The sequence below is a fragment of the Panonychus citri genome, unplaced genomic scaffold (assembly GCF_014898815.1).
Source record: "Panonychus citri isolate SS breed McGregor unplaced genomic scaffold, ASM1489881v1 Contig00028, whole genome shotgun sequence".
Taxonomy (NCBI): Eukaryota; Metazoa; Arthropoda; class Arachnida; order Trombidiformes; family Tetranychidae; genus Panonychus; species Panonychus citri.
The window spans coordinates 94,078-105,847 of NW_026515433.1; the positions used below are offsets into that span (position 1 = coordinate 94,078).

At 33.2% G+C, this 11,770-nt stretch overlaps 2 protein-coding genes across 2 annotated transcripts; one reads left to right on the forward strand and one right to left on the reverse strand.

Moving 5' to 3' along the window:
* Positions 1-161: 161 nt before the first annotated feature.
* LOC128396846 (degenerin-like protein unc-105) lies at positions 162-7,200 on the forward strand. Its single transcript, XM_053357480.1, has 9 exons — positions 162-1,056; positions 1,481-2,102; positions 2,301-2,425; positions 4,302-4,688; positions 5,092-5,170; positions 5,428-5,479; positions 6,341-6,384; positions 6,608-6,680; positions 6,741-7,200. The coding sequence occupies exons 2-9, from the start codon at positions 2,002-2,004 to the stop codon at positions 6,963-6,965; spliced, it is 1,086 nt and encodes a 361-aa protein (XP_053213455.1). The 5' UTR covers positions 162-1,056; positions 1,481-2,001; the 3' UTR covers positions 6,966-7,200.
* A 1,708-nt stretch (positions 7,201-8,908) lies between these two features.
* On the reverse strand, positions 8,909-11,582 carry LOC128396845 (CCA tRNA nucleotidyltransferase 1, mitochondrial-like). Its single transcript, XM_053357478.1, has one exon. The coding sequence runs from the start codon at positions 11,353-11,355 to the stop codon at positions 10,033-10,035; it is 1,323 nt and encodes a 440-aa protein (XP_053213453.1). The 5' UTR covers positions 11,356-11,582; the 3' UTR covers positions 8,909-10,032.
* Positions 11,583-11,770: the final 188 nt, after the last annotated feature.

Sequence of the window (11,770 nt, forward strand, 5' to 3'; positions counted from 1 at the left end):
AATCCATTAATACAACACAAGTGAAAAGTCAAATGATGGGAGATGGAAACATCAACTGATCATTTGATGATCTTTGTTGCGCTCATTAATTAATTCATTATACATAAGCAAATAAGCTAAATAGTATCAATCATGCAATCATCTCATTGTAATCGAAGCAAATGAAATCTTATTAGATTGTTTAATCGATATTTGTTTAGAAGAAAAATGATGTTATCAACAATTAGATCTCATTTGATTTAGTTGATTATAGTCAGTTTGTCAATTGATTGACGAACTTATTGATATGCCTTTAACTGCTCGTCGACGATTGAAACGTAAAAATGGATCAATTTCCCCTGAAGAATATAAATTCCTTTATTCAAATGGAACAATTAATTTCTCACCAAGTGACCTTCCATGGTATTGTCAGGGTGTAACGAAGGCCAGTGCGAATTATGCGTCAACTTATTTGTCGTCGAAAGTATTAGGAGTTAATGGTAATATTAACCCTCATCGTCCATCAACCGGAATTGCATTTGGCGATGTTTTCCCTCCGGCAAACACTTTGCCCTTTCATCAACCTTCACATAAAAGTCCACGAATACCAAATCTAAATCAACATTTATCTCATCTTCGTTTACCAAGACTCTCACAAACAGGACTGACCTCGCCTTCAGCAGCTCCGGTCATCATATATCGTGACCCTGGTCTCTGTCGTCCAAACGATTTGACTATTCTCTTTTCTGATTCCTCTGTCCCCGGATTGAGAGAGATTTGTCATTCAGATTCATTTCTACGTAAAATTGTTTGGTTCATTGTCTTTACTTTGCTCGGGTTTCTCGCTTTGCGTGATATTCATCAACTTTTATCCGAGTTCTACAACTACCCTGTAACCGTCGATGTCCGATTGAGAGAGTCCCGTAAACTACCATTTCCCGCAGTGACAGTTTGTAACCTGAACATCGTTCGTTCAGTGCTCTTTGTAACAGCACCTTCCTTGCCAGGAGCAACTACACTTTGCCTCCTGAACTGAAGGAAAAACTTTGTGGTACAGTTGCAACAACTCTCAACATAGTGAGTAAACATTTCTATTAAATTGATATTAATAAATCATTTTACGAATACTTGAATGAGCTCTCATAAGAACTCTTGACATTACTTCGTCTGTGAATCATTAATAACCTTTCACAAGCAAGAGAATTAGTTTCAAGCTCAGTTGGTTTCATTTGAATTAAATTCAAACATAACGAAGATCAAACTTCTGAACCAGTTAATTAAATGAAATTAATATTTTTTTATTCTCACTCGATCTTCATTTTGTCATTTAGTTTTTTTCTACTTACAAGTGATTAAAACTATCAACTGAAGCAATAAAATACTTTGACTTTGTGACAGTTACCCTAAAGGAAGATGTAATAATCTTCAATGAAGATGAGAGGACAAATAAAAAGAAAGATAAACAATCAGATTGATGATTAATTTTTCTCATTACAAACAGACTTCAGTTGAAGATATAAATGATATTGGTGATAAAAAAGGCGAAGATGAAGCTGTTGGTGTTTCTGCGACTCTCGCTGACAGACTGAGTCCCACTTCTCCATCACCGACGACAGAGAAAGGAGGTGGAAATTCCGGAAGTGGTAATAGTGTAGGAAGTGGTGCAGGGACAAGCGGGGAATTGGGAGTGCAAGTTCAGCCTCAATTGGAGGCGGTGGTGGATCTGCAGGGGGAGAAACTAGTGGAGGTAATTTGGCATCACCATCGAGTCGGAGTAAAAGACAAACTTGGAGAAATCGTGGTGGCACTGGCGGAGGTGGAACGGGTAATAGTGGAAGCGGTGGTGGAAGTAACAACAAGGGACCTCCGGCTATTAATCTAACAGCCAATCGACCTCAAATTCCTCCAGGGCAGCGAACCACAACTCCAGCCTATGATCAGAACGTTTCACAAGATGAAATTGAGTTGACTGAACGAGAGGAAAAAGAGCTACAAGAAAATCTAACCACTTGGTTGGCAGTTATGGCGAATAAGGATAAACACTTAACTTATCAACTCGGTCATCAATTCGAACAGTTGATTCAAAGGTGTACAATTAAATCGACTAATTGCACACACATAAAGTAAGTCCTCGTAATAATTGAGAATTATAATGAATAGATTTGGCTGAGATGATTGACAATTTATCGATGAGACAGGATTCAGGTAAACTGAATCAAGGGTTGGAAATGTGGGTGGATAGAAACATTTGGTTAATGTCACACGAAAGTCAATGCAAAGGTCAATTAACTTGGATATTAATCGTGATATTTTAATTTCAGGAGCTTCGATTTCTCGTTTACACCAACTGAAGGTAATTGTTTCACTTATCGATCTAAGACTCTGGAAGGTAAAAGACACAAACAAGTAAAACAAGAGGAAACGAGTCTTGCTGGAGTTGATCATGGTAAGTTCATTTACTACTAAGATCAAATATCGCAAAAATTTACCTTGAAACTTAAAATAAACAAAAGGTTTGTTTTCAGAATCCTTAAGAATCCGAGTTTACTTTCATGATGATGCAACCATATTTGTCTGATCAGTTCAAAAACTAAATGAATAGTAAAGAAGATTGAACCATAATAATTTCCTGAACATCGCTGTGATTATCATTGTTATCATGTTAATTGTGTTAATATTACTACAACAATTTGATTCACAAATTTCAATGTTGCCTCAGGAAAAGTGAAAATTTTATTTATCGAAATCAATCAGTTTCCATTTCAAATGTAAATAATGAACTAGATAATGTCTATTTACTCAATTCTGATCTAGTGTGACTGGAAAAGTATAATAAATGACTTAGGGCTGATTCCAAGTTTCCGTTGTAATAATTAAAATTTTATTTCCTCGATTTGAACAATTTAAAGTGATATTCTCATAGAACAATAAATTTTTATTATGTTATTTGGTTTGATTGGTCCTCGGAGATCATTATCCGTGTGCATGATAATAATATCAATCGAAGAATCAGTTCCCTCTCAATTGTTATAACTTTTTATTAGAAAAACTTCACAATCAATTCAATGAAAAGCGAATCTATTTTTATTTTATTCATGTTTCTTAGAACAGAATATTTGCTAGAATTATAATATCATCGAGAGCTCTTATTCTTGAGTAATCTGATGAATTTTTCCTTATATTTGTTCAAATTCTTTCTTTATTACTCATTACAAATGACATGACCATTCGATAGCATGATTTTATTAATAGCTCTGGAATCTCCGAGATATTTCATGTTCTCATTTGACCAAAATAACTTTTGATTCTAATGATATTCTTGATATGGATTATCACTATACTCTAAACAGTAATATTAGAAACGATAAGATCCAAAATTCAAATGATTCCGATCATAAAGGTTTCTCATGTTATCATTTTCCCTAGTTACCAAATAACTTTATCAGTTCTGACAAAATCCTAGTAGATCATGAAAACATTGAATTTTGTCAATTTTCAGGTAAGCAAATCAATCTAATTGAATTTCGAACAATTTCCAGTCTATTATCTTGAGACTATTGCAATAGATTATTATCAGTATTACACGAAATACCAAAAATTATTATATTTTGAGTTGTATTATTAATACAATTAAGATAATTTCAATCAAATTAATCATTAATATTCATGAAGAATGGACGGATTAGCATTTGCGGGACGAAAAGTTTGAAATGTTGATTCCAATTCATCTTATTGCTTTGAATTTCATTCTAGCCAACCACTTGAAACAACCTTTCAATTGTATTAAACATTTGATTGATATTTTCTTTGTGATATAATTTGATTTACAATTAAAATGTTGCGAAAATTGAATTTCAAAATGTTGATTACATGTTACTTTAAAGAGTCACCTTTGGGAATGTCAAATAATTAAGAGATGTAAAAATTAAATTATAAACAAGGTTCATAAATGAATAATTCAACGTTCAGACTGCTCTTATTCAGATTTTGATTATTTTTAAAAAGAAGATTAATTGTAATCATTTAACAATAATTAAACAATTAGAAACTAATCACTGTGCCAAAATCTTGGAGTCAATGGAGTTATTTTATTAGTATTAATACAAAGATGATTTCTGATTAGAATTAACTTCTTTAATACTCGTCTGTAATTAATCATCAATTCTAAAAAATCAATAATATCTTGTATCTTTTGAATTGATGTTTTAATTAACCTTCAATGAAACGTGTATACTAATTAGAAACTCGATTATTGATTAAAAGTTTATGGAAACAGATGAGAATAAGTCTATCCAGTTAACTTAACGGTTCTGATTTCAAAGGTTTAGAATTGGTTCTGAATTTGGAAGTCGCTGAATATCTTCCTGGAACTGCTCAGGTCGGTGCTTTGGTTATGGTCCATTCGCCGGATGAGTTTGGCATCTCTGCAAGCGAAGCCATTTTCGTGGGCCCAGAAAGAGCGAGTTACATCGGGTTGAAGATGATTCGAATAACCAGATTACCTTCACCTTATCCTGAACATTGTATCGATCACTGGCCTGAAGGATTAACTGGATCTCTTACTCGTAACTCGACTTATTCCCAACAGAGTTGCCTCAAAATTTGTCTCCAACGTACAATCCAAATGAGATGTCGATGCCAATCAGCTTTTCTTAATCAATTTGAACTAAATGATACCAATCTAAGGATTTGTGACACCAGAAGGAAAAGCAAGTTTATCTTTATATTAATAATATCACCATTTATCTAATCAATTGTTACTGAATCGTGAGTTATAAGCAAATATAAAACAGATTGACGAGTAACCTATTGAGCTTCAAAGCATTTATATCAATCAACTTAATTGTTTATCTGAATTTCCTCGAATACCTGATACCAGTTGTGAGAATCATGATATTCACAAAAGAGAATCTGAATTATCTACAAGTTCATGTGAAAATTAGAAAATAAACATAAATACAATTAATAGAAAGTGAGAGATAACTGAGAATGATAATGAAAAGAAATCTGATTTATTTACCCATGTGAATAGTAATCAGATTAAGAATAATTATTAATTCTAGTTAAATGGTTAATTCAATTAATCTGCATTTAATTATCATCATCCTACAGATACACGTAAATGTGTCGAGGAAGTGATGTTAAGACCTGAAAGCAAAATTGATAATTGTATGTGTCCACCTCGATGTCAGTGAGTATAACAATTAACAATGAACAAATAATAGCAATTAAAATAATGACCAGTGTTACAATTAGAGGCCATAAAAAACAATGATAACAATTATTAATATCATGAAAATGTTCATGTAACCAACTGATAGTAAAAGTTATTCACAAAAAGGCCGAGAATTGTAACAATAGATTGTTATTATTATATCAACACCATAGTTCATGATTGTCATCAATTTATTGTTAATATTATGTATTCATCTTTTTATTTGATTACAGAGTAACTCAATATGAGAAAACGGTATCCCTTGCTAAATGGCCCACACGAGAGGTATTCATTATTAATACAATTCTAGTATCATAAATAATCAATTTCTGTCAATAATCAATAACACAAACAATCAATTGTCGATCTAATTGAATGAGAAAGAATCACAATTTACCAATAGAAAATAAGAACCGAAACAAAGTGAGTCAGCAATCAGCATAATAATTTAGATCACTTAACAAGTATTAACAGTTATTCAGTCAAAGAATTTAGTTTTTCCATGAAAAGAAAATGCATTTTCAATGTAATTCAAATGATGGTAAAAAAAGAACAATGTTTTTCTCATGTTATCATCATGTTTCTTATTTTAACTCTAAAAGTTATTCTTGTTACTTGGAATCAATGAAAAATCAGGTAACATTTAATTTGATTGTGAAAATAGTCGCAAATCATTAAGACTAAATGACCAAGACAATTACCGTTTCTAGGCAATGATCAAGATAATCATTGTCATGATAATGTTGATAATGTCACTTTCACTCATCTCATTGGATTGCATGTGAAGTCAATTCTCATTTCCATGAAAAGATTAATATTCATTGTGAATAAAATTCACATTGAAATTGGAATGAAATTATAGGAAAAACCTTCAATTATCGTTTGGAAACAAAAAGAGATGAACTTTTATATTATCATAATTTTTATTGCTCCAATTGAATAGAAGATGAAAAATCAATAGTTGATTAGCTAATTGAATTTCCATTATTGCTCAAAGGGTTTTCACTTTTGGTGAAATTTTATCAAAAATGTTGTTGCTCTTTTCTGATTAACTGCAATTTAAATTTCTAAAAATATCTAATAACTTGTTTATTGAATAAAAATCTTTAATTAACAATTAATTCTCACTTTACGATTAATTAACAGGATCGAGTATCATTTGATCGAGGAGATAAAACTCTTGATTTTAAGTAAGTTAATCGTTTTCAAAACAAGATCCATTCCAATATTGACTCATCTTGATTCTTTTACTCTGCTATTTGTTAAATTACTTTTCGAGTGATTATCAATAATTTCATTCGAAAAGAAAATTGAATTAACATGAGAGAAATTGAATTGATTGATGAGACTTTAAACTTCGTTTTTGAACATTTGATTTTGATTCTAATTTGAATCAGTTCATTTTCTCATTAGGAATCTAGCGAAAGTTGTTGTTTATTTCCAAACAATGACAATGCAGGAAGTGTCACAACAAGGAGCTTGGACAGTAAGTAACCAATTCGCTGCCAACAACCAAATCAACTAATCGTTCATTTATTTCGTTCAGACAGCGAAATTGTTGAGTAGCCTCGGGGGCTTCATGGGAATGTATGTTGGCTTCTCGTTCTTATCATTGTTCGAAGTGTTTGAAGTGATCGCTCGACGTATTTGGTATTCGTGCACAAGGAAGAAGATGCGATTCAAGACAATCGTCCAAACAATTATAGCGACACTTCAGTACAAAAAGAAACAAGACTCGAAAAAATTACAAGATCAAATTAACCCTTTCTGATGATTTCCTCGAGATTTAATCATCATTCATCGATAGTTAGAATTAGCAGTCGAAAAGAACTAAACGAATCTCAATTAACTTTCTTTTTATTCTTTTAATTACTTTAAACAGTATTTGAGATGAATTTACTTTTCGATTTTCCAATTGTTCGAAAACATTAAAGTTTCCAACAGTACCATGAGTTAAAAGACTATACGAGTTATCCACTGATTTACTTAAAGGGAAATATAATTGGTTCTTGAGTGGAGATTTATTAATAGAAAATAATTGAAACTATTAAAAGTATTCGGGTACATGGTTAAAGTTCAAATTGAAATTTTATTTTGGGTATAAATCATGGTCGAGTCATCGATATGGAATCAAAAGAAACCATCCAAATGGATGTTGTCTGTCCAGCAGATTGAGGCTTTTGTTTATAACATCTTTAGAGGAGCAATTAAGAGAAACAATTTATCACAGATAAGATCGTCTTTTTAAGAGAGTTTTGGCGTTAATTTGAATATACGCCGATGATTTGATCATCATGGTCCAAAGGATGAAAATTCGAAATAAATGATCGAATGTTATTTTATCTTATTTTACAGTCACGTTTTTTAAACTAGTTTGAGTGGAACCTCATCAGTAGAATGAAAGATGATGGAAACCAATGTTTTGCTTAAGGAATCTGCGAAAGCGTTTTGAACGACCGTTTTTAAATCTTTTTCTCCTGATTCTTTCCAATATTTAACGATTGTTGATAAATTTGGACAATTAGATAAACATTGAGGGTTCGGTGATGCCATAACTTCAATTAAAATTTTGGCAAATTTATCTTCCTCGGGTCTCAATGTTGACGATGCTTGAGAAAGATAACTAGCCAACATCGGATAATCAGTTGCTACCTGTCGACCAGCTTGACATGCTATTGATTCCTTACACTCGTCACTGTCCAGTCCAAGAACGACCATCGCTTGTTGAACCAATGGTTCCAGTTCAGTCACCTGGTTGAGTTTCTTGACAAAGAATCAGTTGAACCAACCAACGGCTCACAACTGGACCAAGATTACGAGCTGATCTGGCGATTGTTGGTCCAACAAATAAGATGTCACCCGAATAAAGATAAAGACCTTTGAAGGGCTTCAGCCAGTCCTGGTACAGGATTTGTTAAAGCTCGAATCATAATTGGAACCACAGTGTCAACAAGTTGGTTCTGTTTGACAATTAGTTCTCGTAATAACTCTACAGCGGGCAAAGCTTCAATTGTTTCTATTATATTCTCAGGACCCAAGGGCATTGACGGCGATGAAACTGAGGAGGTTTGAGGAACCATTGTGTTTGGTCGTTGGCTGGATAGGTCAAAATTCACCAATAAAATTAAACAAATTAAAATAAACACACTTGTTGATGAACTATTCATGATGTGGAAATTAAAATGATTGCAAAGCAACACTAGGAAAATAATAATTAACTGGTAAAAGTGATGAGAAACTGTTTCAGTTTAATTGACTTAAAATTGTGATGACATTAAACATAAGACACTTGATCTTTTATATCAATTCAACTTTTATTCAAATTGTACAATTAATTACAAGGAAAATCATTGGACAATTTAATCAACCACATAATCTTAAATTCTCTTCCTAATTGGCTAATCATTTTCTTAAAACATCTTTAATCACTGAAAGGTTAAAAACAGAAAAGAAATTAATTTTTTTCTTTTCTTTACTGGCGCCACCTCTTTTTAGAACAAATTTTTCTTTTCTTTTTTAGTTCCTCGTTAATTGTGCTTAGAATAACCTTTTAAGGTGAGTGATTAAAGATGTTTTAAGAAAATGATTAGCCAATTAGGAAGAGAATTTAAGATTATGTGGTTGATTAAATTGTCCAATGATTTTCCTTGTAATTAATTGTACAATTTGAATAAAAGTTGAATTGATATAAAAGATCAAGTGTCTTATGTTTAATGTCATCACAATTTTAAGTCAATTAAACTGAAACAGTTTCTCATCACTTTTACCAGTTAATTATTATTTTCCTAGTGTTGCTTTGCAATCATTTTAATTTCCACATCATGAATAGTTCATCAACAAGTGTGTTTATTTTAATTTGTTTAATTTTATTGGTGAATTTTGACCTATCCAGCCAACGACCAAACACAATGGTTCCTCAAACCTCCTCAGTTTCATCGCCGTCAATGCCCTTGGGTCCCGAGAATATAATAGAAACAATTGAAGCTTTGCCCGCTGTAGAGTTATTACGAGAACTAATTGTCAAACAGAACCAACTTGTTGACACTGTGGTTCCAATTATGATTCGAGCTTTAACAAATCCTGTACCAGGACTGGCTGAAGCCCTTCAAAGGTCTTTATCTTTATTCGGGGTGACATCTTATTTGGTTGGACCAACAATCGCCAGATCAGCTCGTAATCTTGGTCCAGTTGTGGAGCCGTTGGTTGGTTCAACTGATTCCTTTGTCAAGAAACTCAACCAGGTGACTGAACTGGAACCATTGGTTCAACAAGCGATGGTCGTTCTTGGACTGGACAGTGACGAGTGTAAGGAATCAATAGCATGTCAAGCTGGTCGACAGGTAGCAACTGATTATCCGATGTTGGCTAGTTATCTTTCTCAAGCATCGTCAACATTGAGACCCGAGGAAGATAAATTTGCCAAAATTTTAATTGAAGTTATGGCATCACCGAACCCTCAATGTTTATCTAATTGTCCAAATTTATCAACAATCGTTAAATATTGGAAAGAATCAGGAGAAAAAGATTTAAAAACGGTCGTTCAAAACGCTTTTGATGATTCGATTAGTAAAAATCCAGTAACATCAGTGGCTATTTAAGTCAACATGACTTTCTAAAAGAAGACGATCTTATCTGTGATAAATTGTTTCTCTTAATTTCTCCTAAAGATAGAACTCATTCTGAACAAAAGCTCTGAATCTGCTGGACAGACAACATCCATTGGATGGTTTCTTTTGATTCTATATCGATGATTCGACTTGATTTATACCGGAAATAAAATTTCAATATGAACTTTAATGGTGTATTTGAATACTCTTAATTACAATTATTCCTAATCATCAAGAAGCAATTGAATTATATTTCTCTATTAGTTTGTCCATCTCCTTGATAAGCTCATCATCGGTCATTTCAAATGAGTTATCGGCCCAAATAGTTTTCAATTCGGACATAACTTGACTTATCATTTGACGTTTTTTCATTTTTGGTCCAATTTTGTCGCCTCGAAGCGGGAAAACCGGAACTGTCCAATCGACAATATCATTGTAAACATCTTTTGCTCCTTTGTACTTAAGTAACTCGAGGATTTGTCGGTGAGATGCTTTTTGATTAGATTTCGAAGTGAGAATAAGAAATTTTTGTAAACTTCGCAAGGAAAGATCATGATTATTGTTTCGTTTGTTCAGGATCATTGAACTGATTTCTTTCTCGAGATTTGACATTCTTAATCGGGTAATTAGACTGATCTGTTCTTCTGGTGTTCTGATTAAACTGGTGAATAAAGTGATGGGCTCAAATGGAACGTCCATCGCCCAAACATTTCCATGAACACTATTGAATTGTTCCAAGTCCATAGGATTCACATTAGTATAAAAGCCCATGTGAGTTGCAACATTGGCCTGGAATAGTAAAGGAATAACTTTATTGCAATTACGTTGACTGAGCGTTTTCTTCATTTCTGACCAAATTCTTTCCCCGCTAATATTGGCCAACCCATCAACATTATCGGTCATGGCCTTCACGGTCTCTTCTTCGTGTTCTTTACGTCCAAATCTTGCATAAAACCTAAAGTATCTCATGATCCTGAGATAATCTTCTTGAATTCTTGATGTTGGATTTCCAACGAACCTAATGACTCCTTCCTTTAGATCATTTTGACCATCGAAAAAGTCAATAATTGTTCCATCCAAATCCATGAAAATCGAGTTGATGGTAAAGTCGCGTCTCAAAGCATCAAGTTTCCAGTCTTGAATGAATTCTACCTCAGCGTGTCTTCCGTCCGTCACCTTATCGATCCTTAAAGTAGTTATTTCAAACATTTTAGATCCATTGATCAAAGCGGCGACGGTTCCATGTCTCTCCCCTGATGGAGTTGTGATTAACCTTATATTTTCCCGATTGGAGAGAATTTCAATCATCTTGTCTGGAGTCGCGTCTGAAGCCAGATCATAGTCATTCGGCTGTGTGTTCAGTAATATATCACGAACAGCACCACCAGCCAATCTTAAAAGATACCCGCGGTTGATGAACAGATCGGACAGTAATTTGAGTTCCGGCATGTTAAGAATCTCCTCCTTGACCGATGGTCCTGATACTTTCGCCATGGCAATTGAATTTGAGTTCACTAAGCTAAAAGTCTTGCAAAGGCTATGGAAAAGCCTCATCAGATCAAAACGAAAGATTTGAGAAACAAATTATAAACAATTAACACAAAAATGGGATAATAAAATTAAAAGAAAAACTGAAAGCACAAGAACATGTGATATGAGAATGTAAACATTTGCTTTCAATTGTTTACGCATGTCAACCAATTAACATTTGGTCGATCGACCAGCAGATTGATTGTTAATTAAAATCCACTACTTTCATTGAAATTCTAAAATGAATTTGCTCAACTTTAAAACAAAATCAACCAGATTTATGCTACAGTTTATCACTTTCCTTCAGCATTCGTTGCATTGAGAGAAATGATGAATGAATGAGTGAATTGAAAAGATTGAACAGAAGAACCAGAACTTTCTAGAAAATTCGCTTGGGGTCTCTGCTTTCGAATAGCAGTTTAGAAGCTTTAAAATTCAG